Raw genomic sequence first — 27,840 nt, forward strand, 5'->3', positions numbered from 1 at the left:
ACACAAGGCAAGAAGAAAGACATAGAGACAGAGTTAAGAGAAATGGGGAGCTAGGATGGTCAATGCTTGAGCAAACAGCAAATACCCTGGCTAGCCAGAACCACTGATATTTATTGGTGACACAGTCATTGTTATGTTGGGGTAAAAGGACTACCTGTGGTTGTTAGGGATATGTTGCTGATGCAGTCAAGGCTTGTAAAAGAAGAGACACAGCATTCTTGTGTTTGGGTAAGAGTCACTTTGACCTTGGCTGAGTCACATAGGTTTTGGTCAGACTCACTTCTTAAAACAAGCCAATTGTGGGGTTAACTCTTTACAGCTTGTACTGCTTACAGCTTGCTTTGTGTATAATCAACAGAACAGTCTCCCACAGACTGCAGGGCTGTTTTTGTCATATGTCGAGTAACTGTACATGTTTGGGTCTATACAGGACTCTGTTACACAGATCCATTTCTCTTTTCTGGATACCACACTACTTGAGTACTTTAACCTTATGGTAAATCTTAAAATCTCATGGTGTGGCTAGTCTAGGCCCTTTGCAGTGCCACATATATTTGGAATCACCTTGTCAATCTAAAAGAAAAACACTTTTTGAGATTTTAATTGGGATTACATTGAGTCTGGAGATTAATTTTGAGACTTAGTATCTCTAGATTAACTTAGCACTTTAAAACTTTTTCTCATCTGTACTTATGACTTGCAGTGTAGAGGAGAGGTCTTACACATCTTTAGGTAGGGTTATTTGTGGGAATTTGGAGCTTTGTGGTGGCATTATAACTGATTTTAAAAACTTTGTTCTAACTTTTTGTTGCTAGCATATAGAAATAATTTTGTATAACGACTATATAAAAAGGCTTGACAGAATCATTGATTTGAATCATTTATGGATTCTTTAGGGTTTACTTTGTACACAATCATCTTATTTGCTAATGAAGTTTGCTTTCTCTTTTTTTCCAATCTTTAGACATTATTTCTTTTTATTGGTTATAATGGGGTTTTTTTTAGTTCTTTTATTGGTACATTTTAGGTGTACAATTCATTTATATTTATCATTGTGTGTTTGTACCTGTACATGATGCATCTTGGTTCTTATTTTTTTTCCCCCATTACCTGTGCACCCTTCACCCCCTCAGCCCTTCCCTATTTACATAGATTTCATTTCCATTTTTCTTTCTTTTCTCATAGTTTTTCCTTTCCCTCCTTTCCTTTCCCCTTCCCTTCCCTTCACTTCTTCGTCTTTGGACCTTTTTTCCTATTTCAAATTATCACTTATTCATTTTAATCATTTTAACCCTTGTTTACACTATCAGTTTCCCACACTAGTGAAACTATTCGGTATTTAGGGATGTGAGTCCTATTTATTTCACTTATGAGTATGGCCTTGATATGCATCCATTTAGCTATAAATGACTCTAGTTTTTCATTCTTTATGGCTGAGTAGTATTCCATTTTATTTAAAAACCACATTTTCTTTATCCAGTTTCCAGTTGATGGGCACTTGGGCTGCTTCCAAGCTTTAGCTACTACAAACTGTGCCGCTATGAACATGGGTGCACATATATCACTGTGGTATGATTCTTTTAATTCTTTGGGAAAGATACCCAGCAGGGGAATAGCTGGGTCAAATGGGACCTCTAGCCCTAGTTCTTTGAGGTATCTCCATACTGACTTCCACAGTGGTTGCACCAGTCTGCACTCCCACCAACAATGGAGAAGGGTTCCTTTCTCCCCACAACCCTGCCAGCATTTGTTATTTGTTGATTTCTTGATAGCAGCTATTCTTTCTGGGGTGAGGGGGAATCTCAGGGTTGTTTTCATCTGCATCTCTCGAATGACGAGTGATATTGAACATTTTTTCATATATTTGTTTGCTGCTTTTACTTCCTTGTGTGAGAAATGTCTGTTCATTTCAGATGCCCATTTTTGAGCTGGGTCTTTGAATTTGGGGGGGTCTGATTTTTTTTAGTTCTTTATATATTCTAGATAGTAGTCCTTTGTCTGAGGTGCAGCTGCTAAAAATTTTTTCCCATATTGTAGGTTGTCTGTTAGCTCTGTTGGTGGTTTCTTTTGCAGTGCAGAAGCTTGTTGCTTATAATGCTTAATGCAACTTTTCTGTTCTTAAAATATACTTCAAAAAATTGTTTTATGACATGACTAAGCTAGACTAAAATGACATAACAACTAAATGTAATGCATGAAATCTGATTAAATCTCGGTTTTAAAAAATTTATAAAAGGCTTGCTTTTACAATTGGAGAAACTTAAAAATAATATGACTATTGAATGACTGAAATTATTGTAAATTTTTAAAAGATAGTTTGAATATAGTGTTACATACTGTTCTTAGGAGACAAATGTTATTTAGAGGGAAATGATGATCATGACAAATACTTTTGATTGTTTAGCAAAAGTGTATGTTTGCATGGAGGGGTGGGGAGAAAGCAGATGTACAAGGTGCTAACAACCTTGAATCTAAGTGGAGGATCACCTCATGTGCCCACATATGTGTCCAACTGATGCGTTGTTAAAAATATTTAAAATTTAAATGAGAATAAGTGAATGGAGAGAGGGAGAGCTGAGAAGCACAGGCGTGGGAGGCCCCGCAGTCCCACCCGCATGGCCCTGTCCCCTTGTCGTGCATGGGACCTGTGCCTTGCTCTGGATGGTGAGTGCGGCAGGGGTGACGGATGGGTGTGACCATGGGTGAAGTCACAGAGGACTGCAGCCTCCATCCACACAGTCTTGCTCCCCTTATGGCTTGTAGGAAGCCACTGGCACTGTGGGGACCCACAAGACCAGGAGCTGTGGTGGCCTCGGGAGTGAGCAGAGGGCAAATTACTTCCAGCTGACACTGGGGAGGAACTACAGCCCTCCATTTCCCCAGCACAGAGAACTGGACTCTGCCCATGGCCTGTGTCTGCTCAGCATCGGCCCATTCCACACACGAGCCGCAGGGAGGCCAGAGCTGTTGGCCCATTGTGCGGCCATGCGGGATGATGTGCCCTAGACCCTGGCCCACAGACACTGGGACTTACAAGTGGGAGCTGCTTTAAGCTGTTCAGCACAGTTATTGTGCACTAATGGAAAGCTACCCACAAGACAAGGGGCTTTTAGCCATCCAGCTGGCCACGGGTACGGAGACTCGGTGAAGCATTGTTGTAGGCATTTTCAGAGGACATGAACGATGCACTCAGTAAATCCAGGAGCAGAATGCCCCCCTCCTGTGGGAGGCCTGGTCCCACCAGCTAAAGGTCTGATAGAGCAAGAACGTTGACCTTTCTGTAGTAGGAGGAATTTCTCCTGCCTGAGCCAACTCAGATGAAAAATCCGTCAAGCCATGCTGGTGCTTCTGTTTCTTTGGAGAACACCCGAGCTCTCTCACCCGAGGGTGTACAAAGACCCTCGCAGCATTCGGTGAACTCTTCTTTGTGTTCGCACACACTGAACGCAAAGATGGGGCCCCGGTTCTGAAGCCAGCATGTCCAGTTGATAGGAGAGAGGGGGTCCTCGGAAAGTGCTCCCCTCGGCCCTCCCCTCCCTCCGGCCCCGCCTTCCTCGGCGAAGCTCCTTACCGAATACAGGGTTTCGAGCACACAGTGCATGCATGCTGCCTTAGACACAAATGATAAATCTGCCCTTTTCGTGCAGATCCGTGCTCTACACAGGCTCTCGATGCAGCTCGGCCTTGACCGTGGTCTGTCAGCGTTGCAGGCTGCTCCTGCCACCGCATTAGAAGATAAATGTCAGCCCTCACGAAGCTCACCACTCCCAGACGGCCTCTAATCCGCCTTCCTAGAAGGCGAGGCAGCATCTTTCCAGTTGAAAACAATGTGAAGCCGCTCCTCTACGTTCCCATCAGAGCAGCACCACCGGGCGCGGTCAGCTACACAGACACAGGCGCACCAGCTCCACAGCGGACGGACGAGGGGCCTGCGTCCCCACCAGCCCTGCCGGCGCCAGCGGAGGCGCTGGGTTCACAAACACCGAGAAGGAACTACGCGCGACCAAACCGCTTGGTCTGTCAGGACGCGGACTAATCCTGCGAGGACTGAGAAAGTCGGCCAGGGTGGTGTGGGAGCCAGCCATTCCCGCCTTCTGTGCAGGGAGGCCGAGGGAGGCCCCGAAGGCGGCTTTGCATGCGGGTTTGGCTTTGCATGCGGGTTTTCCGACCGCGGGCTGAGCCCGGGGCCTCACCCTGCCGCAGGCTAACATCCCGGGGACAAACGCCTGGGTTCTGAGCCCCGGGAGGGCCCAGGCTTGGTGTGCGGCGTGGCCCGAGCCCCAGGGTCTTTGTCTCCCTGGTGAAGGTTGAAGGAGACCCAAACGCACCACCTGGAAGATGAAAGAGAGGGCGGAAGGAGCGCCGTGACACACAGGGACAGCGACAGCCCAGGGCTGCGGGCCCGAGGGGCGAGGGGGAAGAGCGCCGGCCCTGCTGGCCCGCAGGGCACAGGGGACAGCCCAGGAGCCGGGCGGCAGTGGGTCAGCGTGCCCTGGCAGCGGGGCTGTGACTGCAGGGTCACCCGGGGTCCGCGCCGCACAGGAAGGCTCTGCCCGGCCGGGGTCCCCAGGCGGCTCCTCTCCCTGTCCTCTGCCCTCTCGTGGTGCCCCTGGTGCTCCTGGTGCTCCTTCCCACGCCTGGCTCCGTGGAGCGGAGTCGCAGGCAGCTCTGGGAAAAAGCGCGCGTCCATCCCAGCTCTGCACACCGCCGTCTCCACGCGGAGCCTGGCTCAAGACTGCGCCGGAGACCGCGCTGAGCCGAGCAGCCCGTGGACTGAGCTCTCGAATTCCTGCTGAATTCTCTGAAAACTCTTTTTTCTGCTAGAGTTAAAGTTTTCCAAGTGTGATGCAGAAAATTTGGAACTCAGACATAATGAGGAGATGAAAATTTAAATATGATCTATTAATAGCTTTAAAGACACTGAAAACAATTTTATATCTGAGAGAAGAGGATGAAAAAGAAATTCAGATACCAAGAAAGAATCTTGCCAGACGTAATGAGACAGGCCCATAGTCCCAGCACTCAAGAGGCTGAGGCAGGAAGATCCCAGTGAGTTCAAAGCCAGCCTGGGCTACATGAGTTCAAGGCCAGCCTAAGCTACATAGTAAGGACCCTGTCTCAAAATACAAAAAGAGAAAGTCTTACAAATTAAAAATTACGGTATTCATAATAAAAAATCACTTATGAAGCTGAAAGATAAATTTGAGGAAATCTTAGAAAAAACAGAACAAGACTGGAACTGGTGGCATGTGCCTGTACTCTCAGCACTTGGAAGGCTGAGGCAGGAGCATTGCTACAAGTTTGAGGCCAGCTTGGACTACATAGTGAGTTCTAGGCCAGCTTGAACTACATAGCAAGACCCTGTCCCAAACACACACACACACACACACACACACACACACAAAACCACCAAAAACAAAACAAAAATAGAACAAAAAGCAGATGAATAGGAATGATCATAACACACATGATTAATTTAAGAGGATTAGCATGCTAAAAATTGGAGATCCAGGGGCCGGGGATTTAGCTCACTGGTTCTGCAGCCTGTCTTGCGAGGACAAGGTCCCAAGTTCGATCCCTAGTACCACAAAAAAAAAAAAATTAGAGGTCCCAAAGTTAGAATACAGAAAACAAAAATGGATAAACTGTCAAAGAAATAAGAAAAATTTCTAGAATCGTAAAACCAGAGTGTTCCTAATAAAAGGTCCTAACTAGCCAGGCATCTTGGCATATGCTTACAATCCCAGCATTTAGGAGGCTGATGCAGGAGGATCTTGAGCTTGAGGCCTGGGTGGTCTACATAGTGAGACCCTGTCTCAAAAATCCCAAACCAAAACAAACTAATGACAAGCAAGGACCAAGCACTGAAAGCACAGCAGAAACATACTTAAAGGCCATGTCATGACAGACTCGAAGGTAAGTGCATATTATCACGGACCTGGAAGAAAGTGAAGTCTAAATGCAGTTGTTCAGGAAGGGCTTCGCCCTGACTCAAACACAAACGCAGAGAATGCCTTTCCTTCATAGCTCGAGTCACTGTCCGGCAACTGAAAGGCTTAGGGAAACTGGGGAAGTGTTCACAGCCTGGGTATGGTGGGGGCTTCTGGAGCGGTGTCCTGACCCAGCCACACGGGTCCCTGGCAGGAAGGCACCCGGAGAGCCGGGGGTGCACAGAGGCTGGAGCTCAGGCGAGGGGCCGGGCTGGGTCGGTCTTTAGGCACAGCACTTTCTCTCTCCAAGTTCCCCAGGCCTGGAGTCCAGGAGGGGCTCCTGGCTTGGGCCAGACAGGGCTGCTGCCCTTGTCCTCACCTGGCGCCATGAAGCTTCTTTTCCAAGGGCCTCGATTTTGTTCATGGCTTAGTCACCTCTTAAAGACAGCTTAAAACCACCACAGGCCAACTCCTGAATTTTGGTGGGGACACACTGGGGACTGCATGTAATTTAGAAAATCTGCCTAGCACCAGCGAATGTCTAAACGTGATTTCCTTAAGATTTCCTTGATAAGCCCAGAGTGGTGGTGCAGCCTGTAATCCTAGCACTCAGAAAGCTGAGGCGGGAGGATCACCATGAGTTCAAGGCCAGCTTGGGCCACATGACAAGTTTGAGACGAGTCTAAGCATCATAGTGGGACCCTGTAGCAGACACCCCTGCCCTGCACTACTGGGCTATGAGTGGCACCTGCTTCTTGCTTTCTGTAATTCGGCTATGTTGTTTTATATCAGGAGTCAGACCGAAGCCCTGCGTGACTCAAATGGGCACAGCAGACTGGGCGAGTATAGCCCCACCCTCAATGGCTGCCATGGAAACCTAGGCCCTGGTCTGTGAAGTGCAGGGCCCTGCTGAGCTACGTGCAGCTGAGGTCAGCGTGACCCCAATTAAAACCTTTTCTCCTGAATTATGGCTTCTCACAGACCCGATGCGTTGCTTGCTAATTGCACCCAGACCCAGTTCCTGTTTGTTCTATCCTAGCAAGATAAGCAGTGCTGACTCCCTCACAGCCCTGCCCGGCGCCATCATGCCAGGTGTTGGGCAGTGTTTCATTAGATGCTTTCAAAGCGCCCTCGGCTCCCTGTTCCTTCCCTCAATTGTATTCAATAAACACTGGATGCACTTGGGGTATTTGTCTTTGCTGCCAGCAGCAGCACTGACCAGGACCCAAGACCCAGCTTCACCCTAACTCTCTTTTCTGTCTGTTCCTGACTTCACCTTGGTGGTTCACAGGCCAGGACCCACGGCTCAGGTCCTGGTAACGTCCAAGACCCTGCCTCAAAAGCAAATGAAAGAGCCCCTTCAGAAAGGACTGAATACAAAATTTTATCAATGCTACAATTAAGTGAAAAAAATGTATAAAATGGCCAACCCTAGGAACCATGAAATTAAAATGGTTTTTTTTGGTACTGGGGATCGAACTTGGGTCCTTTCGCTTGCGAAGCAGGTGGCAAAACCACTGAGCTAAATCCCCGGCCTAAAATGTTTTGATAGTATGTTTTTATTAATGATATTTTGCTCACTCAAAATTTTTCCTAATATTGTTGTATTGTTTTCTAATTTTAAAAAATTCCTTTCTTTTACCTTTATGATATTGGCCCCAAGGACAAGAAGGAGCTCTAAGTCACTTTGTTTACTCAGCTCTGCATGTTCCATTTGGTACTAGGAAGGAGAAAGAGAGGGGCTGTTTAAGCTCTGCGAAGTTGGATAGAATAGCATTTGAATGACAGCATATAATTCCAGATCACTAAGGATATGGTACAAAGTGTACCCGATTCCACCTCTTCCAATTTAGCAGAGAACAAAGTGTCTCCTTGAGATATCAGATTAATAAAATAGCACAAGAAATAATTTTTGGAGCAAATTTCCTTAGGTAGAGCTATCAGAGCTGGAAAAATTTTTGCCAAAATTTAAAAAAATCTATACCACTCATTATGGATTAGAATCTGTACTTCTCATTTATGATTTAAATGAAATTTACCTTTTATTTTCATATATATATATATTTTTGGTACTGGGGATCAAACTCAGGACCTTGTGCTTGCCAGGCAGATGAGATACCACTGAGCTAAATCCCCAGCCCCCTTTTATTTCCATTTTATTGTTTCCCAAAAATATTTTTCCAAGCTGGGCATGGTGGTGCATGCCTGTCATCCCATCATTTGGGAAGCTCGGGCAGGAGGATTCCTCTGAGCTCCAGGCCAGCCTGGGCCACACAGGGAGACTCTGTCTCAAAGCTCCCTCCCCAGAGTAAGCATATTTGTGAAGCACTCATCTGGCCAACTCTCCCGGGAAAGATGGGTGAGTTCAGGGAACCCTAGGCAAGGCGAGTGAGGGCCTGGCCCTGAGGCCATTGGAAGAGCAGAACAGCAGGGCCCCTTCACATTCTCAGACTGCAGGGGCTCTGACTAATATTCGGCACACCATGCCCTTCCTCCACGCGTATAAAATAGGGACACACACGCACACGCACACGCACACACACACACCTGAGTTTCAGGAGAAAATCGGTCTCCAGCAGCAGCTCCTCCCTCCTGGCCCTGGTGAGAGGTTTTGCCCCATGCTGCCCAGCCACCACCCCAAAGCCATGGGCTGGGGAGTAGAAGGCACCCCTGGGTGTGCAGCCTGAGCAGACCCCTCTCCGTGCCCGAGTCTCAGCCCTGTCCTCGTTGCTGGGATGAACCCCAGAGGGCCAGTGCTTCAGGGCAGAGAGCTTGCTCTGGCTGATGTTTCGTCCACTGTCAGACGGCTCTGAAGCAGAGGCTGGGGAGGGGAGCAGCTCTCTGCCCGGCCCCAGACACCCCACCCGGTCACCCGGCTGTCGTCCTGGCTCAGTCTCCTCCCACACCTCACCTGGGGTGCACATGGCCCTGGGGACATGGCCCTGGAAATTCCATGCTCAAGCCTAAGGGAAATTCTCTCCTTCCAGTATCTCATTAGTTCTTTGGAGGAGTCCATGTAGCTAGCTACTCTCTGCATGACGTGTAAAACACTAATGCCAAGCTGACCAGCACCCAGATGCATGCCTGGAATCCCAGCTACTAATGAGGCTGAGACAGGAGGATCACAAGTTCAAGACCAGCCTGAGCCACTTAGCGGGCTCCTGTCCTCAAATAAAAATAAATTTTAAACAAAGGGGTGGGCAGAATGTAGCTCGGGTAATGTTCTGCGGACAGGACAGGGTCTGGCTGTTGCCCAGCAGGGGGCCTCGGCGGATGCTGACGGTGACAGTTCCACCAGGCATGCGACACGCTGGCGGAGGGGGGAGAGGTCACCTGCCGCAGCTTCAGCTGGGTTCGCAGAGGTTTGAAAAGTGCGACTCCTCACGTTTCAGAAATTTAAAGCAAAGGAAGACGAGAAGACCATTTTCATTCCTAGGCTCCTTATCTGTAATAAGAAGAGAGATTCAAGTGTGGCCCTGATTCTGAGACTGCCTTGGATTTGTGTTTGTTTTTGTGATTCTAGGGACTGAATCCAGGGCCTTCGCACTGAGCTGCACCCTCAACCCTTTTTCTTCCTTATTTCTGAAGCAGGGTCTCACTAGGTCAGGAAGGTGCCCAGGCTGGGATTGAGTTTGCAGTCCTCCTGCCTCAGCCCCGCCGAGTGCTGGGATGACAGGTGTGCACCCTCCCGCTGGGCTACTGGTTCATTTCTTCATTCGCTCTGCACACCAGTGCCCCTACCAGGTTCCAGGTACTGAGCCAAAGTGGCATAGACGGCTGCAGCCTGGTTTCTGTGGCTGGACCCACCCACCGGTACTACAGGAGTGGCAGGGAGAGCCCGGGCTCTGAGAGCACAGGGACACAGGACAAGGGCCATCGAGGCTGTGACAGGAGCCGAGGGCTGGCTGCACCCTGGACCCTGCAGTCCGAGGCCCTGGAGCGCAGGAGGCTGGGCAGCCTGGGGAGCCCCAGGGGGTGGAGACCCCAGTGTGCTGATGCCTGGGGTCCAGGGCCAACACCAGTGGATTCCCAGCCAGGGCTTGGCCTCTCCCACCTCACTTCCTACCCAGGAGGGCGGCTCTGAACCTTTCTGTCTGTGACGCACCAGGAGCCCCGGGCCGATTCCCCCGGGAAACATGGATGCGTCCAAGGACCCCAGGAGAGGCTGGGAAGGGCCCAGAGCACGGCAGGAAGAGAGCCGAACAGCAGGGCCTGCAGTCCTCAGGCACGGGGACTCCAGACCCCCACTCCCCGGAGGCCCCTCCTCGGCACACCTGAGGGGAAAATCAGCCCCCTTCACCCTGCCCCTATCCTTTTGCCCTTGAAATGGAAGCCTTGTCGGGAATCGAGTACAGGAAAATAATAAAGTACTCATTCCAATCTACAATAGAAGAGGGAGGGAAAACCAGGCCCTGCTGTGCGGGTGAGAACTGCTTTGCCCGCGGAGGGTTAGAAGGTGCCACATTTCTCAGGATCTCTCCATCTGCCTCCCGTTAAAAGCAGCATCTGGGGAGCCCAGGCGCTCAGGGAGCAGGGGGCGCGAACCTGCGTGCAGGCAGCTCTCCTCAGAGGCAGGCCAGGCTGCACCGCGCGGGGTGGGGAGCCTCACCCTGGGCCAAGGACGCCGTCCTCTGTCACCATCGTCCTCTCTCCTCTCCCTGCGCGAACCAGTAACGACTGTGGGAATCTGCCGGCCTGGCCGCCTCTCCCAGCCTCCTCTCTGCCAGACCCACCCTCCAGCCAGCGGCCCAGCCCTGGAGGCCTTGAACTTCCACACCCGGAGCAGTCCTCAGACCCGGCCACTTCAGCACCGGGGCGCAGGCCTGAGACTGCACGGCCATTTCAGGACTGCACCTGCCCAAGACTGAAGAGGACCTGAGACGTTTCCGGATTTGGAGAAACGGCAGCCTCTTCACAAAGTCAGTGGCTGTGCGGGGAGGTGGGAAACAGGGCCTCTTGCCTCTGCAGGACACGGACTCAGGGCCAAGAGCCTGGCGTGTACTCGCTCCGTGTGATACAGGCCGTGTACTTGGCCTCCGAGGCCTGGAGAGCGGGCGCTGGATGGACAGGCGCATCCACGGCTGTCAGGTAGATGTTCGTGTCCTTGGAGCAGAACATCTGGCTCATAGGGCACCTCTGTGTGGCCTCTCAAGGGACTGCTAAGCATTCTCCAGAGCTGCTGTGTTGGTCACATTCTCACCAGCAACAGCGAGGGTTCCGACTGCTCCCCATTGCCACCAGCACTGCTATGACCCGCCTTTCTTATTAGAGTGGGTGTCAGGGTCTCACCTCTGCTCTCAGGGGGAGCTCGGTCTGGTCTCTCACCATTACATACGTGTGACTCAAGCCCTGGGTGACACAGGTCCTTGGTTTCCTGCCCACCTGTGGCCCCAACTCTAAGGTGCCAGGCGCCACCTGAGTATCACATAGAGTCCAGCTGAGTTTTAAGCTGTCTCCCCTGCAAGCTTAGGATTCCACTTTCCAGAATAAAATCATACTAACCCTAACTACGACAATGAGAGCCGCAGGAATGTTTAACTGATGGTGGCAGATCAAGTGCACTCTCCCTCTCCGCCTTGAGATCTGTGTAAGATCCACAGTAAGTAAGTCATCCCAGAGACCACAGCTGAGGAACTGGACGGCTTCCATCCGAAGACCAGAATCTTCAGTTTGCTGCAGAAGACAGAGTGATTGAAGGATTTCTGGTGAAGGTGCTTATCAAACGCAATCATCTGCTTTGACTAAAACATATTCTTTCAAAGGCATAAACCACGAGGGCAGGGGTCATGTACTCCAGACAACCTCACTGCACTGGCCACTGTGTCTGCTGGGCTCCGCAGACCTTGCTCAGCCGTGCACCTGCAGCTGGGTGGCTTCCGGTCCTGGTGAACCTCCTGTCCAGGGCAGGGGCACAGGAGCAGCTCCGTGGCCCATCCCGTGCCTGGCTCTGGTCCTGAGGCTCCTCAGGGAAGCAAAGAGCCTAGAGAGCCCTGAAGTCTCTTGGTCAGTTGGGGTAGTAACATTTACACCGTCTCCTTCAAGGGTCTGCTTTCTGGACTAACCTGAGAACAGAACTAGGTATACCCCTGTCTTACTCAACTTTCCTTGCCACGAGGACAAAATACCTGACACTTGGGACTAAAAGGAGAGGCTTCAAACCATAGCTGCTGGCCCCAAGGCAGGACGGCATGGCAGGGGCCCGGAGGAGAGCTGCTCAAGGCGTGGGGACCGGAAGCAGAGGGGGAAGGGGGAACTGAGGAGGGGGAGGACCGTGGCCAGGCCACGCCCCGTTGCCCCTCCCCCCCGTCCCGCCCCACCTCCCAACTGCAAGCTCGGCTGTAAGCGCAGAGGTGGACTGGTCTACCTGTCGGTGCCACCCCCCCAGGATCCCGTCACCTCCCCAAAGCCCCGCCCACGGTCACGTGAGGCTCAGGGGACCTCGGATGCAGAACGCAACCAATCTAGAAACAGACTGAATCAGGCCGTCTTCCTTTCACACTCAGATACCAGTGGCCTGCGGGGAGCATCTCCCCAGATACGGCGGGGCCTCGGACACCCGCCCCAGCCTTCCCTCAGCCCCTCCTGGGGGGCGCCACTCCTCACAGTTCCCCTCCACCGGGGGACAGGTCAGCCCCAGAGCTGGCGACCGACAGGGACGTGGCGCGCCGTGGTAGAAAATGGGGCGCTGCTGTCTTCCTGCTGCCGCCAACAGGAATGAGTGTGTCACTGTTCTGGCGGCCAGGAGGACAGGTTCGGCGAGTGGGCAGGGCAGGGCCTCCATGCCCGGATGCTGCCATGCTGCGCGCCCTCAGGAGTCAGAGGCGGGCTGTGTCCCCCGGGCAGGACAGCAGACCACACGCCTCGCCCCCGGTCACCTCCTGTCCTCTCCCTGGCAGCTAAGTGTCCACACAGGGACTTGGGGGGACGCATTCAGACCACAGCGCTCCCCGATGGGGCGACCCCTTCTCTAGTGTCGCACTCAATGGTGTCCCCGGCCCAGCAACCGGCAAGTAGGGCGCTCACGCTGCTGTGAAAGACCTTGCCCAGCCCTGGGGTGGACAGGGCGGCGAGGCAGAAGTGGGGCTCGGGCACCAGCACCCCGTCTGGGCCTCGCTGTCCTCTGCCCGCGTGCTCCAGTGGGTCTCTCCTTGCCCTCTGTGTCCCGACGCCCCTGCAGGTGTCAGAAGCTGAATGGTGGAGGGCGGAAGAGGCCACAACCCGGCGCCAGAGCCTGAGTGTTACTAGCTTCAGGGATTCACAGGTGTGCTCGGTTCACATTAAACACGAAGACTCCCGGTGGCAGAAGGCATGGGTCCCTGTGCAAGGGGGCAGGGGAGTGTGTGCGCGCACACGTATACACACGGGCACACGTGCGTGCACACCCACACATCTGCACGCGCATACATACGTCCACACACACGTGCACGCACCCCGGCATACATGTCCACGCGCACACACGATGCATGCGCACGCGGGCACACACACACACGTGCACACATACAGGCACGCACACACGCAGATCCACACACATCCACAGGCACGCACGCACATGCACACATCTACACACACGCACCCCCCACGTACAGGTCCACGTCCGCGAGCACACGCACGGGCTTGCGGCACAGCCACTGGGGCACAGGGACCCCCCAACCCCCGATGGTGGCCGCCGCCCAGCCCTGGGGGCGTGGCCGGGCGGGCGTGGGCGGAGCTCAGTCGCCGGGTCCCCAGCCCCAGCCCCACCGCAGACTGCAGCCTCGGCTCCAGGTCCGAGCAGTGCGGTGCGGCTGCCCTCGAGGTCGCGCGTCCAGGTCGGGCGGCGCCGGCTGCGCGGCCGCGGGGACCCTGGGGAGAGGGGCGGCGACTGGCCAGGGCCCGGGCTCCCAGGCCGCGCTGCCTGCGGTGGTCCCCGCGGTCCGCGCCGGCGTTGCTGGGGCCCGAGGCGGCGGGCTCGGGAGAGAGGGTGCGGGCGCCGCTCTCTTCGTCTGCTCTGCCCCCGGGGCGCAGGCGGGGGTGGCCGGTGACAGCGGGGCGGTGGAGGGGACCGAGGGCGCCGCACGTCGTCGGGACCTGGTGAGACCTTCCCGCCTCGGCCTCCCGGGCGGCGCGCCCCGCCCTGCCCTGCGCTCCATCACCTGGTACCCGCGCCTTCCCTGCCCTTCATTGTCCCTGTCCCTTCCCCTGCCCTTGCCATCCCCGCCAGTCACCTTGCTCCGCGCTTCTCCGCCGCACCTCGGGCTGTCGCGCCCCCGGAGGAGGACCTGGGGCCGAGGCACCCTCGCAGCCGGAGCCGGGCTCCGCAGAGGCGCAGGTCTGTGTCCGCCTCTCCCCTCCCTGCGGCGGGACTCCCGGGAGCCGGGGAGCGGCGGTTCTCGGCTCCTCAGCGGGGCGCAGGGCCGTCGGCTTCCGGGACGGCCGGGTCCACCCTGGTTCCGCCTGGGCCCTCCGCTGCTGGCCTGGGCCGGTCCCGCCCGGACCCTTCCCTGGCCCAGGCCTCCCGCCTGCCTGGGCTGCTCAGCCTCGCTGCCCTTGGGTCCACAGGCCGGGAGGTGAACATCGCCCCGCGGGTGACAGTGCAGAGCCCTGTGAGGGAGGCAGGAGGTGCCCAGGACAAGGGAGGGGCACCTGCTGCCGACTGTCAGGGCCTGGAGCCTTCCGGCAGGCTCTGCAGGAACCTTCTCTGGTGGCACTGGGACTCGAACCCCGGCCTGTGCATGTCAGGCAAGCCCCTACCCCTGAGCTATCCCCCAGCCAGGCCCCGGGACCCTGGTGCCAACAGAAAGGGCAAGAACCCGTGGCCAGGAACCTCAGCCCAGGTGGCTCAGGTGCTCGGACCTGTGCTTGGTGCTTAGAGCTGGACTCGCACTGCATCCTTCAGGGCAGTGTCCTCCGGGTTTTCAGAGCCTGCAGAGCATCCAGCTCAGGTAGATGCGGTCCCCAGGCCAGAGGTGAGGGACTGAGCCTGCGCTCCCACAGGTGGGTGAGGGGAGTCCGAAAGCCCGCGTCCCGGGTGGGGGCAGAGACCGGGGTTTGATCTTCAAACCCTTCTGTGCAGCTGTCCCTCCGCCTGGCCTCTGAGCCAGACAGCGCCGTGCGGCAGGGAGCACGTCCCGGGAGCGAGAGGAGAGGCAGACAGAGCGGGGCTGCTGCCCGGGGAAGGGAGACCAGAGAGGGCCAGGCTGTCACCACGGACTGGCTTCAAAGAGCCTCAGCCCGGTCTGCCGACTGGGGAGCCACACAGGCCAGCTGTGAGGGGCAGATCCCCTCCATGGAAGCTGCTCGCTGGGGTAAGGGGCCCTAGGACAAAGGATGCAGAAGCCTGTGTGAAAATAAGGTGAATTTTTACATTTAAAAATCTATCACAGGAGAAGGCATGTTACCACGAATCTCCTCAGTCCCTCCCGGGCTTCGCACACACTCAACCCACCAGTCTTACCACTTCCTGCAGCAGCTCTAGAGTCCTCTTTCCTGGGTGTCTTTAGCTGCACTGTCCTGGCTGCCTCAGAGTCTAGATTCCATTAAAAACATTTCCCTTCCATGGTCATTTTGACTTTGGGGAGGAGCCAGAAGTCCCGGGAGCAGACCCGGTGAATTCGATGGGTGAGGACACAGCGTCATGTTTTCATGAGCTGCCTCCTTCCGCTGCAGGGTGCTTGGCAGCAGCAGTCACTATAATTTTGACCAGACCTCATGAAGACACCCAGGAACTAGCACTCCAGAGCTGCTGCAGAAAGTGGAAGAAGCACAGGATCAGTGTGTCGGAGGCGAGGGGTGGGCCTTGGGGGATTCGTGGCCCGGTCTTTCACTGGATTTTGTTTATAAACACATGCTGTACTCCTCACTCTCCCTGTACTTGGCCCTGCAGCGCAGGCCCAGTGGGTGGCCGTGTAGATGCCCAGCCGTCTGCCCGGGCTCCTTGTGCAGACGTGAGGCTGCAGCCCTGCAGGTGCCAGGGCAGACTCCATCCGGCAGAGCCACGCGCGCGCGCACACACACACACACACACACATACTCGGGCACACACAAGCGCACAGGCTGCTACCTGCAGGAACTGCCCCAGGCACTTTTACAAACTCGAGATGGGTGAGTCCTGACAAACCGAGCAGATGCAGCAGGGATTTCCCAGCAAGGAATTTAGAAACCTGACCCCCGAGTGGGAGCGAACTGGTGACAACCCTTGGTGGTTAGCGACTCTACGAAGCTTCCATTTCCTTCTCTAGGAACCAGCAGAAACCCATCCAAGGACAGAAGAGGTGAAGCGTGGGCCGGGAAGAGTGACCCAGGTAACCTTCTGCTTCCACCTGGTGGCTGCAAGGGTGAACATGTGACAGTTTGAAATTCATCACTTACCAGTGGGTTGTTGCTGTTGCTGCTATTATTATTATTATTATTATTATTATTATTATTATTATTATTATTTGGTACTGGGACTTGGATCCAGGGCCTTTGCACTGAGCTACATCCAGAATCCCCCACCTTTTTTTGAGACAGGGTTTTGCTAAATTGCTAAATTGCTTGCCCAGGCTGGGCTTGAACCTGCAATCCTCCTGCCTCAGCCTCCCAGGGTACTGGACTTACAGGTGTGCCACCAAGCCCAGTTTGAACCCAGGGAGCACTGAGGTGCATTCTCAGCCCTTTTATTTCACAATTCTGAGACAGGGTCTCACGATGTTGCCCAGACTGGCCTCAACTTGCGATCCTCCCGCCTTAGTCACACAGGCAGCCGGGATCACAGGCGTGCACCACACCCCAGCCTTGGCAGGGGTCCGTCTGGTAGGAGCCCGACTCTGAGACGAGGTGCTTTTGACTTCTTTCCCTACTTCCCTTCTCCGCAGGCCTCCCCGCACTGCCCTTCGCCCGGTCCCAGCACTGCCTTTCTGCGCCCTTGCTTTCCTGCTGGGAAAGAGGCTTTCGGTCCCCGGGTGGGGCAGTTCCGAGGCCCTGGCTACAGGCTCTCACCACTTCCTGTGATGCCCGGGCTCTGGGGGCTGGACTTCCTGCACTCCCTGCCCACGAGGGCCTGCCCCGTCTGCCCTCCTCCAGGGCTGATCCCAGGAGTACGAATCCCCAGAGTACAAATCTCTTTTTGTCTTTTAAAAAAAGCAAACTAAATCGCTAAAATTGTGGGGGGATCCTGGGAGCGAGAGAGGCACCGAGGCTTGTGCTGAACAGTGAAAGGCTCTCTGCCCCGGGCACCCAGGCCGCGTGTGCTGCTTGATGGCAGAGGAGATCTCTCAATCGTGCTGGAATTAGGGTACTCAGAAATTAGGAGGAAGGGCATGGAAAGGACATGTTTCTCCTGGTTTCCACTTATTACAGTCCATGAGTGTTTACCAAACATTATTGACAGGGCCGGGGATTTAGCTCAGTGGTGTCGCTGCCCGCCTGGAAAGCGCAAGGTCCTGAGTTTGATCGCTGTTACCAAAAAAAAAAACCCAAACAACAAACATTATTGACAGTCTAAAACGATTTCCAATATTTTATCTGTTATTTAAGCAGGCTGTGGATTAAGACCTGGTTGTGGGGGGGGTTATGTTTTTGTTTTTGAGATAGGGTCTCACCGTGTAGCCCAGGCTGGCCTTGAGCTTGAGGCAATCCTGCCTCAGCCTCTTGAGTCCTGGATTATAGGCCAGACGTGACTGTCTGAGAGAGAAGGCTGAATTCTGAGATAGACGAGAAGGACCACAGGAAGGTGGTGTAGGTGTAGCACCCGGTCCTCTCCACGCCCACATGGGGGTGTGGTGGGATTCTTACAGCATGGGGAGGGCCCCAAGATGCACCCAGGCCCCCGAGAGCTCAGGCTGGAGTCTGGGCCTGGCCGACCCTGAGCTCTGTGTGGGCCACGAGCCCGACGGGGGAGTTGCTTAGAAGAGAGTTACAGCAGAGTGGCAGGCCAGGTGTTGGCAATACCAGAGCCCAGCAGGGCACGGCCTGTGATCCCAGCACTCGGGAGGCTGAGGCGGGAGGGCTGCTTCAACTTCCAGGCCACCCTGGGCTGCGTAGTGAGACCCTGACTCAGAAAACGAGAGAGAGGCGGGAGGAAAGGACACTCCAGGCAGAAATGACTTTCATCAGAAGCAGGTTTGGCTCTGAAGATGAAGGGAGCCAGGCCTAGCCATCAGCACTTTGGTGAGCAGGTCAAAGAGCCAGGGACAGAGAACTAATCCCGTGGGGCTGCTTCCGGGGCCCTCGGAGCCAGAGCATGTGCTATACATTCCGACCGTAAGGTCGCTGATGATTTTTTCTCTGAGAAAGCTAGTGTTTGAAGAGTCCCAGAATTCCTCTGCGGCATGTAAGAGGGGAGCACACCAAGCGGCTTGAAAGGGCAGGTCCAGGCAAGTGACGCCTGCCTGGGCCCTTCTATCGTGGGAGGCTGACCAAGAGGTCGCTTGAGCCCAGGAGTTCACAGCCAGCCTGGGTGACACAGAGAGCCCGCTTCTTGAGAAGAAGGTGTAATAACGAAGGAGCACGGACCTCATGGAGCTGTGTTCCTGCTGGCTGTGCCCTTGGCCTCCTGGGGAAGTTCTGCCATCGTGTTCAGGGCTGAGAAAGGGCTTGGCCTCGGGGTCCCTGCCGACCCAGCCGACAGAGCCTCCTGGTGCCAGGAAGTACCCAGGCTGTGGTGGAGGATGCCTTTCCCGAGGATGGCTGAAAAGTCAGAAGTCTTCTATCTCTGCAATCCCGGCACTCTGGGAGGCGGGGGCAGGAGAATTCCAAGTCGAAGCCCAGCCTGGGCTGTTTAACTTTGCAAGACCCTGGCTCAAAATAAACAATAAAAAGGGCTAGAGATATAGCTCAGTACGAAGGCCCAGGGTTCAATCTCCAGTACCAGAAAAACAAAACAAAACAAAGATAAACAAAATACAACAAAAAACAAGTTGCCCAAATAATAGAAAGTATCCCACGGTACAATACTGAACACGGGACCTGGCGGCTCGTCCTTATGCCAGTATCTGTCTTTTTTCACTCAGTTCTTGTTTCCTTGTGGTTGCTACTGTGCAGTTTCTCGGATCGCAGTCCCTAAGTGGTTTCTGTGTTTGGTACCGTGTTCTGGCTCACATCTCCCGATTTCTTTGCGATCCTCAACCCATCTGCACCTAAAAACATGAGCACATTTGTCTTGGCGCCTCTCAAAGCTCTACCTTCAGCGTATGCCTGGCACTGGGCAGCTGTCATGGGCGCGATCGCGGGACGTGGGGCCCGCGTGCTGACTCCCGCGTTCATGCCTGGGTTTGCTGAGTACTTGTGCTTGCTGTCACGGGCCTTACCCAGCTGGACAGGAAGCAGTTTTTTCTTCGGAATTCCGTCTTTCAGGAGTGCGCACTGCACCTGCAGGCTGCGGTGTGGGCACACACACTATTGATGAAAGTGAAGGGTATGGTAAAAAGCACTCATGTGATTCTTTTTGTTTGTTTTGTCTGTTTTTTGAGACAAGGTCTTGCTATGTAGCCCAGGCCGGCCTCAAACTCAGGGTGATCCTCCTGCCTCAGCCTCCAGGGTGCTGGGGTCCCAGGCCTGTGCCTCCACGCCTCACTGACTGTAGATTTTAGGAATGGAACCCGTGCTACGCAGCCTCCTATGCTTTCTTTCTTCTGCATCCTGCCGTCTGACAGTCTGTGCATGAGAGCAGTGGGAGATGGAATAGTGTAGGAGACCGTGGGGCTCCCTGGCACGCTGCACACCCTGTCCAGGCCCGGGCGGGCAGCAGGGCAGGACTGGGCTGAGGCCTCTGGCAGCCCAGATCACGCTCCCGGAGGCCCTCCTCTCTTACACGCGAATCACTCCCTTCGCTTTCGCCCTTGCTTCCCATTATAAACGATCACTAAGTAAAAGTTCTCATTTGAACTGGTAGAGGGCACAAAGCTAGATGGCTAAGGGGCAACATCGCCGCTACAAGGTGTGAGAGAAATAGAGAGCGAATGTTCCGATCTTATTGCAGTAAAAGATGTCAAAACTCTTCCCCTGGCTTCGGGTACGCTCATCTCACCATTTGGGCGCTTTCTGCACCGCTCCAGAGCCCTCTTTCCCAGTGTGATCTTTATCAGGTGTGATCAAAAACATGGTGACAGCGGCTGCCGAGGGCCACCCAGTGGAAGGGAGCTTGTGCAAGTGTGACGCTAGGCCCTCATCCACCTCATTCCCCGGGCCTGGCACCGTGTGACTTCTGGCTCTTCCCCAAAGTCAGACTGACCATGCAAAGGACAGTTTCGAGTGAATTCAGGACAACGGGCCAGAACAGTGCCACGGAAACACTCAGGACCGAGGCTTTGCAAGCCAGGGCCTGGGCAGTGAGGAGGAGCATGGTGAAGGGTGGAGAACCAGCAGAAAGTCACACGACTGTGGGACGCGGGTGCCAATCCTCCATCCTTCACGGTGCAACTCACCCTCGGTCCCGGAGCCCAGATGCGGACTCTCCACCTGCGTCCTGGACGTGGATGGGAGCGTCCCGGGCTGGGTCCATGCTGTCCGCCCTTCCTCGCTGCGGCAGCTGCTGCTTGGTCACCCGCACTCCTTGGGCCTGGACATCCTCCTGGCTCTCCCCACGGTCTCTTCTCCCTGCTCACCCCATGGGTTTTCTTGCTGGGTCTTTTACCGTGTGGGTGTTGGAGGTCCTGGCCAGGGCCCTCAATGTCCCCCATTCTCGTTGCTGGACACTGTTAGAGATTTGATCAGCACCGCGTCTCCCCCTCGATTGAGTTTTGCAGACTCGTAGCCCATCATTACCTTTCGTGTTCTCCAGATGTTCCTTTTGTGTAAGATCCTCTTACGTCCTGGTGAAAACATCTTCTCATGTCTTTAAGAATCCTGAACGTTTGAAGCTTCCATTTTCCTACCAAACATCAGCTTCCTGCAAGTCGTTTTTGCCATGTTCCGGTCTCTATCTTGAATGTAAGAGGTCTGGCTTGTTTTCTGGATTTTGAGGGTCTGCTCGTGACTGGCTACGCAGCTGATCCTGCCTGAAGCCTGGGTGTGGAATGAGCTGCTGGCAGACACCCAAGACCCCGTCTGGTGGGCAGTGCCGCCTCTGAGAGGAGAGGAACAGCGCTGGGTGGGCAGGCGGCCCCTCAGAGGGGTGAACCAGCAGACACGCTGTCGCTCCTCCTCTGCTCTCAAACATACCTGCTGTCCTGGGTCCCGAGGCCCTCGGCCTTGGCCTCAGAGCAGAGCCCCGCTGTCCCCAGGGACAGGCCTGTCTGGGTCACGGGGCCCACACACTGTGGGGGGCAGGCAGGTCACGGAGACCTGGCTGACAGCCACTCCTCCCATGTGGGTGTCGAGCTTTCTGCTCTGGGTCCAGCAGGACATTGGAGTGGCCTGGACCGGGTCACCGCTCACTTCTCTGCAGCCCTGCACCCACCCCTCCTTATTTTCCAGTCCATCCTCCATGCCGGCCTTGGCCCAGGCCTAAGGCTTCCTGCCTCGGCCTCTGTGGAGGACCCAGAACCCACCTGGGGTCGGTCCCCGCTTTCCCCTGGCCCTCTCAGGCTGGCCACTCGGAGACCACCACTCACTTGCTCACTGCCTGTGAGTGTGTGTGTGCTGCTGGGTGAGTTTATTAAAAAGACCTGAGGCCGGGCGTGGTGGCGCACACCTGTAATCCCAGCACTCGGGAGGCTGAGGGAGGAGGATCGCTGTGAGTTCCGGGCCAGCCTGGGCTACAAAGGGAGACCCTGCCTCAAAAACACAAACAAAAATAAATAAATAAATAAAATTTAAAAATAGAAAGCCCTGAAATTCTCCAGGAAGGAGCAGAATGGGGAGCGTGTGTTCTGCCACAGGAACCCCGGGGCCACCTGCTGCGATGCTGCCCGGGCATGGTCAGAGCCCAGGAGAGCCTGATGTCCCCTGCCCCTCTGAGCTGGCCTGCTCTGCAGAGCCTGCCCGCCCCCAGGCCAGGGCAGGTCTGGCTTGCTGTCCCCTCTGGTCCCCAAGTGCCTGAGGCCGCTGCACAGAGCACAGCAGGTACCTGCTCATGTTCGCATCATCAGCGTCCGTCGTCCTCCTCTGTCTCTGTTCCTCACTTCCTTCCTTCTCTGTTCGTTGCTTCTCTCTCTCTGTTAAGTGATTACCTGGGCCGGGGATGCAGCTCAGCTGCACCACACCTGCCTCACAGGTGAAAGGTCTCAAGTTCAAGCCTCAGTACCAAAAGGAAAGAGCGAGAAGTGATTATATTCATTACCTATTCTCTTTTCAAATAGAAATCCATGTCTCATAATCTTAATTTTAAAAGTCAATGATTAGGGTAATGCTTTGCACTTTGTTTGAAAGAAAAACTACCCAATTAAATTAGATTTAAATACTTTATGACATCCACTCTAAAGACTGAAAAGAAAACAGTTTTCCTTAGCCCCAGATGAAGGAATCATTATTATCCCCCAATGAAATTGCCCACGGGAAGCATTTGAGACTAAACTGTTTAAATAAATTCAACACAAATTTTCTTAATCTCAATGATAAAAATTAAAATGCTTCCGAGGCTGCACAGCCCCTTTGGAGCACACAAGCCAGTGCTGCCCTGCGGAGGGTGCCTGGGCCTGAGGCCTGCACGGGCCAAGCAGGCCACTCTGCTGAGTGTGCCTCGGGGTCAGCCTCCCAGTGAGACTGAGCAACTGCTTACCCTCCAGAGGACCAGAGCGCCCTTCAGAGTAAGACGCAGCCGTCCCTTCCTTCACTGAAGCGAAGGGTATGTTTGAGTAATTTAATAGTGAAGTTTTTACAGGAAGCTGCTGTCAACATGGTGCATTTTCATGGACTCAGTTGCAGAATACAGAATTTTGCCTTTTTTGGCTTAAATTTACTTTGCAGTATTATTAAAAGTATTTGTTTAAATTTATTTTAATATTATTGTTTAAAATATGACTTTTAAAATATTTAAAAATAGTGCAAAGGAAGTGGATTGCTATTTCCCAAGATTTAGGAAAGTGCTCTGTTGGAATGTACCATAAAAGAAAATTTTGAGGGCGGGGGATTTAGCTCAGTGGTTTCGCCGCCTGCTGCCCAAGTGCAAGGACGCGAGTTCGATCCTCGGTACCAAAAACAAAAATGAAGATTTTGAGGGGAGGAAGGGGACGTGAACTGAAGTGAGATGTCTTATGTCCATGTACCAACTCCCCATGAGGAACGTAATCATTGTATATTGCAACACGTGCTACTAAAAAATAAAAAGTAAAGCCAGGCATGATGCCACATGCCTGTACTCCTGGCACTTGGGAGGCCGAGGCAGGAGGATTGCCACAAATTTGAGGCCAGCCTGGGCATCATACTGAGTTCAAATCACTTCTGGGCCTTTTGGCTAAAATCAAGTGCACCGTAAGGTCAAGGCCAGCTTGGACTGCATAAGGAGACCCTGTCTCCAAAAGTAAATAAAATTTAAAAAATTTAAAAAGACATAAAAAGGAAGATTTTGAAAGTGCGTCTGAGGTTGCGATTCCCTGAAGGTCATTATTAATCTAAGGTTCCTATTATGCTGCAGCCCACAGTCTTGCTCCGCGGTATGAGTCCGTGCCCTCCGTTTCCGACTCAGAACTGCGAGCGTCGTCGGGTGAGCTCCGGGCAGTGCCGCTGACCGCTGCCCCGTGACCTCCTCCCGGCCCAGGTCGAGTCCAGGCCCGCGATGGACGAAGGCGCCGAGGTGGCGGGCGAGGGCAACTCCCTGACCAAGGCCGTGCACCAGGGCCGGCTGCGCCTCACCCGCCTGCTGCTGGAGGGCGGCGCCTACATCAACGAGAGCAACGAGCGCGGGGAGACGCCCCTGATGGTGGCCTGCAGGAGCCGGCACCCCGACAGCCAGGGCGCCGGCAAGGCCCGCATGGTGCGGTACCTGCTGGAGAACCAGGCCGACCCCAACATCCAGGACAAGGCGGGCCTGACGGCGCTGATGCACGCGTGCCTGGCGCGCGCGGGGCCCACCGTGGCCCGGCTGCTGCTGGACGGCGGTGCTGACCTGGGCCTGCAGGACCGCGCGGGCTGCTCAGCGCTGGTGCACGCCATCCACGCCGACGACGGGGACATGCTGCAGGTGCTGCTGAGCGCCTGCCGGGCCCGCGGCAAGGAGGTCATCATCATCACCACCGCCACGTCGCCGTCGGGGCGGCACACGACCAGGCAGTACCTGAGCTCGCCGCCCGGGCGCGCCTGTGCCTCCCCCTCCGAGGTGGACGTCGGGCCGGCGCAGGCTCCGGAAGCCCAACGGGCACTCTTTGGCGCCGGAGCCCCGGAGCCCCCCAGCGGCGCCGAGGGCTCCTGGGACCCAGGTTCGCCTGTGGGGAAGCCGAAGCCACCCCCGGCCGCGGCCCGGGGCAGGAGCGCACCGGGCCTGAAGCACCAGCACAGGGTGGCCTCGCTGCAGGAGGAGCTGCTGGACGCGGCCGCCGAGGAGGAGCCCCCCAGCCGCACGCCCGGCCTCCCCAAGCGCCTGGGCACCAGGCACCAGAGCATGAAGGACGTGAAGGACGCCGCCCTGCTGCTCCGCCCCTGGGAGCCGGCCGAGCCCAGGAAGCTGCCCTGCGACGAGGGCCACCCACCGAGCCCCGAAGACCAGTGGGCCCAAGACGCAGACCCCAGCCAGGCGGCCTGCGCGTCCACTCTGAGCAGCATTGTGCAGAGGCGGAGCTCGGGGGCGAACCACTACAGCTCCGACTCCCAGCTTGCGGCCCGGCCCGGCCCTGCGGCCTCGGCCTCGGAGAACGGCAGAGCTCTTCCAGGAAAGAAGAAGGTCCTGTCCCCCTCGCCCTCACTGCCGTCTGGGTCCAGGGATGCGCTGGAGAGTGTCCCGCCGGCGCTGGGCAGGCGGGGCCAGGCAGTCCTGGAGAGGCGAGGGTCTGGGGCCTTCGCTTTAGACCACAGCGTGGCCCAGACCCGGCCCGGGTTCCTGCCGCCCCTTAATGTGAGTGCCCACCCTCCCGTTCCCGACGTGAACTTTGTCAGCAACAGGCTTTGCAGCCTCCTGTCCTGCGGTCAAAGAGTGCTTGTGCCAACGGTTCCCGTTTTCCCTAAAGAATTCAAAAGTAAGAAAATGCTGCTAAGGAGACAGTCATTGCAAACTGAGCAAATTAAGCAATTAGTAAACTTTTGAGAGGGCTGCAAGACACTTAAATGTCTGCAACAGAGAGATAGGCATCTGGGGAAAGAATCTTAAATGCCAGTCCTTCAGGTCACACGATTAGTGTGATAGTCCACCACTATCAGGCAGACCAGACTAGAATGTGTTTGGTTTTAGGCACTGTGAACATACAAATAATATATAGCTAGGAGACTTCTCTCAAACCAAATGAAAGCTATTTTTGGGAAAGTTCCAATGTTATCAACCTTCATGTGGTCCAAGTTTTCCATTTAAACAAAAATCAGCAAAGAAAGGCCAACTATGTTGGAGATGGTTTTTTTTTGTTTTTTTTTTTGGTACCGGGGATTGAACTCGGGTCCTTGCGCTTGCGCAGCAGGCGCCGAAACCACTGAGCTAAATCCCGGGACCTGGAGATAAGTTTTTAAAATGTCAGATTGGCTTAATATGTTATTAGAAAACAATGTTTTCAAGTCAATTTTTAAACATGTCAAGTCAACAAATAAGATTGTAACTTTCCATGATGCCAAAGGCATAAAACACTAAGAGGTATAAATCCTGTAGCATCAATGAGCCTAGGCTGCAAAGAATGACCAAATTATTTACAAAAATTAACTGCAGGCAGGTAAAATCTAAAATTTTAAAAGATCAAAAAGTATAGATAGAATAGTCAGCTACATGATGTTAGTTAATACAAGCTGCTATAATCCATGCTGAGTTCGTTGTTTTCTTTGTGTTTTAAACACACCTACCTATATTGTTATCTTTTGGAATTTTTCCTCCTCTGTATCTTTTAATCCCTATTATTCTATCTGGAAGCTTATTATAAGTTTCCGGTAACAAGATAACACAAAAGTTAAAAATGTTAAAAACCATTCCTCTTCACTTAAATTATTCTTGGCTTCCAAAAAGAAACAAAAAAAAGAAAGAAAAGAAGCACCCTAACCAAAAAAGTTTGGGATTTGTCACAAATAGAAACTAAATGCTTGCTTCATTAAAAAACAAAACTGATTATTAGTTTAGGTTAGCAAAAATTACTAAAGCCAATAGAAAATCACAAAATGTAGTAAATATTTGGTCACACAATATCATTTCCAATATGTAGTTATTAGAATTCACATAATAAGGATAAATAAAGATAACATCCTACATGTGACATTCCAGTCATCTAGTATTTTAGGACTTATAAATAACTCCTAACAACTTCTATTATAAAATACTGAAAAGTGACTGTTAGCTATATGACTTCAAAGTATGATGTTTACGCCAATAATCCTCATTTCAATCTATCAGTTCTTAAAGAATAAATCAAACTACACAAAAGCTGAGCGTACCAATCTGATGATTGTCGAATACAGATTTATTTCTTTGCTTTCTCTAAGTAGGAGAAATCCTAATTCTTGGCATGATGCTTTTCTTGGTGATTTGATATAAGCAACTTGCTGTGTACAGAGTAATTAGTTACTTGTGGGTTTCATTTTTTAAAGTATTTGGAGTTTTCCACTTTATGTTTTGAAGCAAATAATATTAATTACACTAGAATTTTTTTATCTAGAACTTAAAAATTTGTAAGAGCTAAATGCTTTTACCAAGAAAAGTGCTGGCCTTCAGGTTTTAAGGATGAGGTTTGGAAGGACATGTAAATAGCTTTAGTTCATAAACAAAATGGTATCAATAAAGGTTTAAAACATCATGTTGACCACTGCTGGTTTTTATTTACCTCCCAAACACATAATAGTTCAACATTATTTTGAGAAAAATTGTGCCACACATTTCTTTGAAAAAATAGAAAACTGTCTTCACCCCAATGTGGAAAATAAAATTTAGTGAGGTTAAAGCTTGGGAAGCATTGAACCTGCTGGAGATGCTAAGGACGTTTTAGGCTCAGACAGCTGCAGTAGGGTGTACACGTCCTGAGGTGATCAAGTGTCGGGAGCCTGTGGGAGACACAGGTGTGCACAACAGGAACCAGAGGAGTGTGTGCATGTGTGCATGTGTGTGCATGTGTGCCTGTGTGCAGAATATATCATAAGTTGTACCTTAACTTCATGGAGAGCAGGGTTTAACTCTAACCTGAAGGTCTGGTGCCATATTCAGTCACCCAGGACGAGGCCCTCCAAGAATACAGCTCACACTGACTCCTGGCACGACTTCCTTAGGGCGGACACAGGCAGCCCGGTTATGAGTCGTGGGTTGGCATCACTGCCCCAGCGATGCCCAGAGAAGTGGCCAGCACCTGCGCAGCATGATCTTTGCTGGGGACACACCCACTGGGCATCTACGACCACAGCCTTTGAAAACTTCAAACCCTAAACCTACATTCTAGTTAAACACTCACTTTGAGTCCCGTGTAGTTTGCTTAAACGAGAGATGAGCTTGTCAGTGTGGAGAGAAAAACGTTCACCGTGTTTTAAAACATTCGCACTTTCGGCTGCTTTGCCATCCAGCGGCCTAGGGACCCGAGGGACGGCCTCTTCCAGGGGAAGCAGTGCCCAGAGACAGAGCCCTTGCCCAAGGGCACGCCTTCCAGATCGCCAGCCCTCACGGGCTCCCAGACCACAGGCGAGAGAGAGCTCCTCCGCCCAGGGCGGCTGGAAACCTCCCCATAGCCCTTCTGAGTCTGCGCGGCCAGTCAGGCCTCCCTGCCTGCGGGGACACAGGGGAGCTCCTCATCCCCTTTGCCTTGCTCCTCTGCCCCGATGGCTGACGCCCCGCCCCTCCCACGACGCGAGAGCAGCGGTCCTTCCAGTCACTGTCTCCTGCGCTGTTCACAGCCTTGGGCTTAGAGGCAGGGCTGGAGACAGGCTGCACTGGGGGGCCTGGGCCGGCTTAGCGTCCGAGGTGGGCCTGGGC

The 27,840-nt window shown here is 53.6% G+C and overlaps 2 protein-coding genes across 14 annotated transcripts in view; one reads left to right on the plus strand and one right to left on the minus strand.

Moving 5' to 3' along the window:
• Fam151b (family with sequence similarity 151 member B) overlaps positions 1 to 27,840 on the minus strand; it is a 65,515-nt gene that overhangs the window by 19,311 nt on the left and 18,364 nt on the right. Inside the window, exons 6-7 of one of the 7 annotated variants that reach the window (XR_015438903.1) lie at positions 11,433 to 11,603; positions 2 to 5,578 (exon numbers count right to left, since the gene is read on the minus strand). The exons of 2 other annotated variants lie outside the window; for them this stretch is intronic. Coding sequence is in view for 1 of the 5 variants with exons in the window: in XM_087180760.1 (XP_087036886.1) it covers positions 11,483 to 11,603 (121 nt within the window). In the remaining 4 variants the exon portion in view is untranslated. Of the gene's footprint in view, position 1; positions 11,604 to 27,840 lie in introns of those variants that run through there. 4 more of the 7 variants (XR_015438902.1, XR_015438901.1, XR_015438900.1 and 1 more) reach the window with 4 other exon arrangements.
• Positions 13,553 to 26,680, plus strand: Ankrd34b (ankyrin repeat domain 34B). Of its 7 annotated transcripts, none has more exons than XM_004841607.4 (5): positions 13,553 to 14,000; positions 14,829 to 14,903; positions 14,983 to 15,261; positions 16,148 to 16,210; positions 23,401 to 26,680. In XM_004841607.4, the coding sequence occupies exon 5, from the start codon at positions 23,542 to 23,544 to the stop codon at positions 25,000 to 25,002; it is 1,461 nt and encodes a 486-aa protein (XP_004841664.1). In that variant the 5' UTR covers positions 13,553 to 14,000; positions 14,829 to 14,903; positions 14,983 to 15,261; positions 16,148 to 16,210; positions 23,401 to 23,541; the 3' UTR covers positions 25,003 to 26,680. The 7 variants fall into 7 exon arrangements, with proteins under 7 accessions (XP_004841664.1, XP_087036876.1, XP_087036873.1 ...); XM_087180750.1 differs by having other exon boundaries at positions 14,829 to 14,875; XM_087180747.1 differs by having other exon boundaries at positions 13,553 to 14,903; positions 14,983 to 15,214.

This window comes from Heterocephalus glaber, unplaced genomic scaffold (genome assembly GCF_053883595.1).
Source record: "Heterocephalus glaber isolate CG9 unplaced genomic scaffold, H.glaber_assembly_v1.0 deba00001465, whole genome shotgun sequence".
NCBI classification, from domain to species: domain Eukaryota; kingdom Metazoa; phylum Chordata; class Mammalia; order Rodentia; family Bathyergidae; genus Heterocephalus; species Heterocephalus glaber.

Coding starts and splice junctions, on each gene's coding strand:
- Ankrd34b (XM_087180749.1), top strand. CDS start 23,542: ATGGACGAAGGCGCCGAGGTGGCGGGCGAGGGCAACTCCCTGACCAAG.